The following is a 5,053-nucleotide window of genomic DNA, read 5'->3' as shown; positions in this document are numbered from 1 at the left end:
AGGCTTCAGGAGCCGGAGCGTGGCCGGGGTCTCAGGAACCGGAGCGGGGCCGGTTTCTGTGAAGCTTCAGTAGCCGGAGCGTTGCCGGCTTCAACAAGCGACGGGTCAGAACTCCCGCACCTGCCCGTCGTTTCTCGCGATCCTCTTTCTCTCTTCTTTTTCTTCTTTTCTTCCCAGCTCCACACCCGTGACAATGCCCCCCAACTTTGAGAAGTTCATCGTTGAACTTCTTCTACACCGTCAATCTTGAAGTTCATTGCTAAAGTCTCGGACTGACGGTAATTCCTGCCGGCACTTGCGCAGCACTTACTCTTGGCCTGGGCGATCTCGAGCCTTGGCAAAGACCGCATCCGTTCTCGTAGCACTCGCACGCGCCGCACCAGTCTACACTCTTGACCGCCCCCGATGTAGCACAGCTCCTTCATTTCACGCTCGCGCGCAAAGTACCAAAAAAAATCATGCGTGAAGAACTTCGAAATAAAACTCAATTCACATTAAATTGCGTCCCTTTTCCCCCCTCAAAAAAAGGAACCATGTTTGCACTTCGAAACCATGCTGTAACTCGATCCCCGTATTACCCCATGCGCTATCGAGCAAGAAAAAAAAAATAGGCACGAGGGCATTCTATGTCTAAATTCCTTATTTACATCCGACTTAAGTAGTCTGCACCTACATTATCCTTCCCCTTAATGTATTCGACGTGAAAACTATAGTCTTGCATCTTCATGCTCCATCGCATGACTCGACTATTGGTGTGTTTAGCCTTATTTAAGAATTCCAACGGCTGGTGGTCAGTTTGCACTCGGAAATGCTTGCCAAATAAATATAGTGCAAACTTTTCAACGGCCCAAACTAGTGCCAGGCATTCCCTTTCAATCGTGGCATAGTTCTTTTCCGCCTTGCTTAACCGTCTGCTTGCGTACGCGACAGGGTGCAGTACGCTATCTTTTTCCTGTAGAAGGACAGCTCCCAAACTGACGCTTGAGGCGTCTGTACGTAGCGCAAATTCCTTGTCTAGGTCGAGAGCCATGAGGATGGGAGGTTTACACAATTCCTCCTTCAGGCGCTTGAATGCCCTTTCCCGCTCGTCGTCCCACTGCACCTCGTTGCGAGTTCCCTTTTGGGTCAACACTGTCAGAGGAGCCGCCACCTCTGCGTAGTTAGGAATGAATTCCCTGTAGAATCCAGTCAAACCCAGGAAGGACCTGACCTGTCGTTTTGATGTCGGCCTTTGCGCCTCTTGGATCTTCGTCAGGATCTCCTGTCTTGGGGCTACTTGGCCTGATCCTAATCTGTGGCCGAGAAAGCTGATTTCGTGAAATCCAATTTCACACTTTTTTGGCTTGACTGTGATCCCCGCATCGCGCAGCCTTCCGAATATAGCCTTTAGTGCATCTATGTGCTCCTCCCACGAGTCCGTTGCCACCAGAACATCATCGATATAGTGGTGTGCATTCGGTATGCCTCTTAGTAGGATCCGCATCAGCTTCGTGAAAGTCGCGGAAGCTGTCTTTAAGCCGAACGGCATGAATCTGAAATGATACAGACCGCTCAAAGCTGAGAACGCTGTTTTATGCTTCGATGATTCTGTCATGGGGATCTGCCAATATCCTTTGGCTAAGTCTAACTTTGTGAAGAAACGTTTACATCCCACTTTAGCAAACGTGACATCTACCCTGGGAATGGGCTCGGCATCGGCTACCAACACGTCATTTAGCCGCCTAAAGTCAATGCAGAATCTGCTGGACCCATCCGACTTCTTCACTAATACTATAGGCGCGTTGAATGGTGATGTTGATCTCTCGATCACTCCCAGCCGCAACATCTCTGTTATTTCCTTTTCCACTGTTTCGTGTACCTTTATCGGCAGAGGGTACTGTTTAACATGCACTGGTGCCTGAGTTGTCAGCTTCAGATCGCACTCAATCAAGTTTGTTTTTCCCGGTAGATCAGAGAAGATTTTTCCGAATTCCCCAATCAGAGTCGCAACTTGTTTCTTCTCCTCTGTACTCAGGGCCGTATTCACCAGTACGTCTTGCCCGTTTTGTTGTCGTCTCAGGGACAGAGTCGGGACATCGTCCATGGCGTCTTCCTCGTCGTTTTTGTTGTCATCGTCAGTTGCTGTTGCCGCGCTGCACCTCGGTGCCGCCGGGTCCATTTCGGTCCTCTCTTCATATTTTTTGAGCATATTTACATGGAAGGCTTTTCTCGTTCCGACAATCTCCAGCTCATAGTCAACTTCATTTCTTCGTGCCGTGACGATGAAGGGACCCTTCCATTGCATGAGCAACTTGTTATTGTCGCTTGGAAGGAGGATTAGTGCTTTATCCCCTACCTTCATTTCTCGGTTGACTTTCTTCCGATCATAATACGCCTTGTATTTTACCTTGGCTTCATCCAAGCATTGGTGTGCCAGTTTGCAGGTCTCCTCCAGTTTGTCTCTCAGTTCCATGACGTAGCTGTACGACGTTTTTGTTTCCTCGTTCAACGCCTCGTTGGACCACACTTCTTTCAGTATAGTTAATGGCCCCCGTACCGTTCTCCCATATAACAACTCAAATGGAGAGAATCTCAAACTGGACTGGGGTACCTCCCGGTAAGCGAACAACAGCGCTGGCAGGTACCGGTCCCAATCCTTGGGCCTCTCCTGACACATTCTACGTAGCATCAACTTTAAAGTTCCATTGAATTTCTCTACCAACCCGTTGCTCATGGGATGATAGGGAGTAGTCAAAAGGCGTCTCACTGACAGCAGGCGACCCACCTCCTTCATCAGGTCTGAAGTAAACGCGCTACCACGGTCACTAAGGACCTCTCTCGGTACGCCGTATCGCGTAAACATGTCAACTAAAGCTTCCGCTACTACCGGAGTCCCGATGGTTTTCAAGGCTACCGCGTCGGGGTATCGAGTAGCCACATCCACCATGGTTAAGATGTATCGGTTCCCCGAGTCTGATTTGGGAGCAATCGGACCAATGATGTCAATGGCCACCCTCTGAAAGGGAGTTACAATCGTCGGCATGGTACCTAAGGGGGCCTTGCCTACTCTCCCTTTGGGGACCGTCCGTTGGCAAATGTCACACGACCGCACGTACCTCTTAATGTCGCTTTGGACACCCGGCCAAAAGAACTCTTCAGACACTAATGCTATTGTGTTGCTCACGCCCTGGTGGCCTGACATTATTCCGTCATGTGCCATCCCGGTGACAGTTCGCCGAAACTTTTTCGGGAGAACCAACTGGTCGGTTTTTCTTCCGGAACTGTATGTACAGCTCCTGTACAACAGCTCATTCCTAATGAAAAACTCGTACTTCGTTCTGCCCCTGTGCTTCTTGGTTACTTTCCCAACGTCGTGGAAGCATTTCTTCAGGGTTTCGTCATTCTTTTGCTCCTGGATGAGCTCCTCTTTAGTTGTTTGTAGCAGTGGTACCTCAGGTACTCGCAGTTCGGGAGGCGATGGCGGGGGTCGACATGTAGGTTTCTTGGTCTGCACAGCCCCCGCGGTGCCCATGAACTCTTTATCGCCCCGTTCGAGTAAAGATTCGTCAGCAGAGCGTTCTAGAGACTCCACATGTGTCTCTTTCGCCAGGACGCCTTCCGTCCCGGTCTTCTGTTCATCGGCTGGCTCTGTCGCCGACATATGAGCTTCCCTCATTTTCACATTCAAACTCCAGTTTGGATCGGGGTCATTGGCATCTCGTACAAGCGGCACATTTCCCAACACCAGATCGTACAGAGGGTCGTTTACACACTTCGCTGTTAACTTTCCCATGTAGTATGGTGTCCTAACCATAATCTCGGCCTCGGGAAGGTGCCTTACTGTTCTGTCCAGTAGAAACACCGGGCTCAATATTCCCGTGTACGCTTCCTTCGGAACCAAGCTTTGGCGAACAACAACGGTGTTGCAGCCCGTGTCCCTGAGGACAGTTATTTTGTGGCCACCCATATCTCCCTCTACAACTGGAAGATTCTCCACTAGAAACTTGGGAGGATGTCCTACTGCCGAGTTGACAACTGGAATCTTGTCACCATTCTTGAGGGTAACAAAGCCATCTTCGGGCTCGGTCACCTCTCCGTTTCTTGACTTCGTCCAAAGACATGACGCCTGATGATTGTCGTTAGGCTTTGATCTGCAGCTATCTGCACGGTGTCCAGTTTTCCCGCATTGCCAGCAAGTAATTCCTTTGGAGGCCGGCGGACGTCCATGACAGTTTTCCGCCTTGTGCCCAATTTTGTTGCATAAAAAGCAACGCAAAGCTTTCCTGCCCCCTCCTGTTTTAGACTTATCTGCTAACGCCACACTAGACTGCTTATTCGTCTCGTCGATTTTCGACTTACTCGTAGTAGGCTGGGCCTGAGCCTCTAGGAAAAGGTCCGCCTTTGACGCAACTTCTTGCAAGCTTTGGCATTCTCTCTCTCGGAGAAAAATAGTCAACTTGGTGGAGCAAGTGAGCAGAAACTGCTCGACCAAGACCTTGTCACGGAGGGCTTCAAACGTGTGTTGAATATTGGCCATCTCAACCCACCTGTCAAAATACCCAGCGAGACGGGCGGCAAACTGTCTCCTCGTCTCTCCCTCTTCGGGCTTTGCATCCCTAAACCGTTCTCTATACCCTTCTTTAGTGTAGCGAAACCTTTGAAGCAGTGCCAGCTTCACTCTCGCATAATCCAGTGCGTCTTCTGGCGACAACCGACCCACTACCGTCAATGCTTCACCAGTGAGGCACAAACTCAGAGTCGTCGCCCATTTCTGCTGAGGCCAACCCATTCCCGTTGCAGTACGTTCAAAGCGTAGCAAATATGCATCTAAGTCATCCCTTCCTTCTTCGAACTGAGGAATTAACTTATGAGGGCTAAAGTGTCGCGCCTCGCCGGTTGTCGCGGCCAAGTTAGTAGCCTCTCCTTCACCTATGCCTTGGATTGCATCCTGACGTGGCGCCCCTGCGCTTTGTACTGCCAACCGAAGTTGCAGAACTTCGCGTTCTTTGTCCAACCGGACACATTCCTCCTCGCGTTCCTGTCGCGCCCACGCTCTTTCTTCTCGTAGTCTAGC

The 5,053-nt window shown here is 50.3% G+C and overlaps 1 protein-coding gene across 1 annotated transcript; it reads right to left on the bottom strand.

Moving 5' to 3' along the window:
• Positions 1-215: 215 nt before the first annotated feature.
• On the bottom strand, positions 216-4,516 carry LOC121838320. Its single transcript, XM_042294503.1, has 2 exons — positions 1,859-4,516; positions 216-470 (listed from the first exon to the last, which is right to left on the bottom strand). The coding sequence occupies exons 1-2, from the start codon at positions 4,514-4,516 to the stop codon at positions 216-218; spliced, it is 2,913 nt and encodes a 970-aa protein (XP_042150437.1).
• Positions 4,517-5,053: the final 537 nt, after the last annotated feature.

This window comes from Ixodes scapularis, unplaced genomic scaffold, assembly GCF_016920785.2.
Source record: "Ixodes scapularis isolate PalLabHiFi unplaced genomic scaffold, ASM1692078v2 PGA_scaffold0__279_contigs__length_252992795, whole genome shotgun sequence".
NCBI lineage: Eukaryota > Metazoa > Arthropoda > Arachnida > Ixodida > Ixodidae > Ixodes > Ixodes scapularis.
Note: the sequence above shows the minus strand (reverse complement) of the source record. Positions and strands in the feature narration are given on the sequence as shown.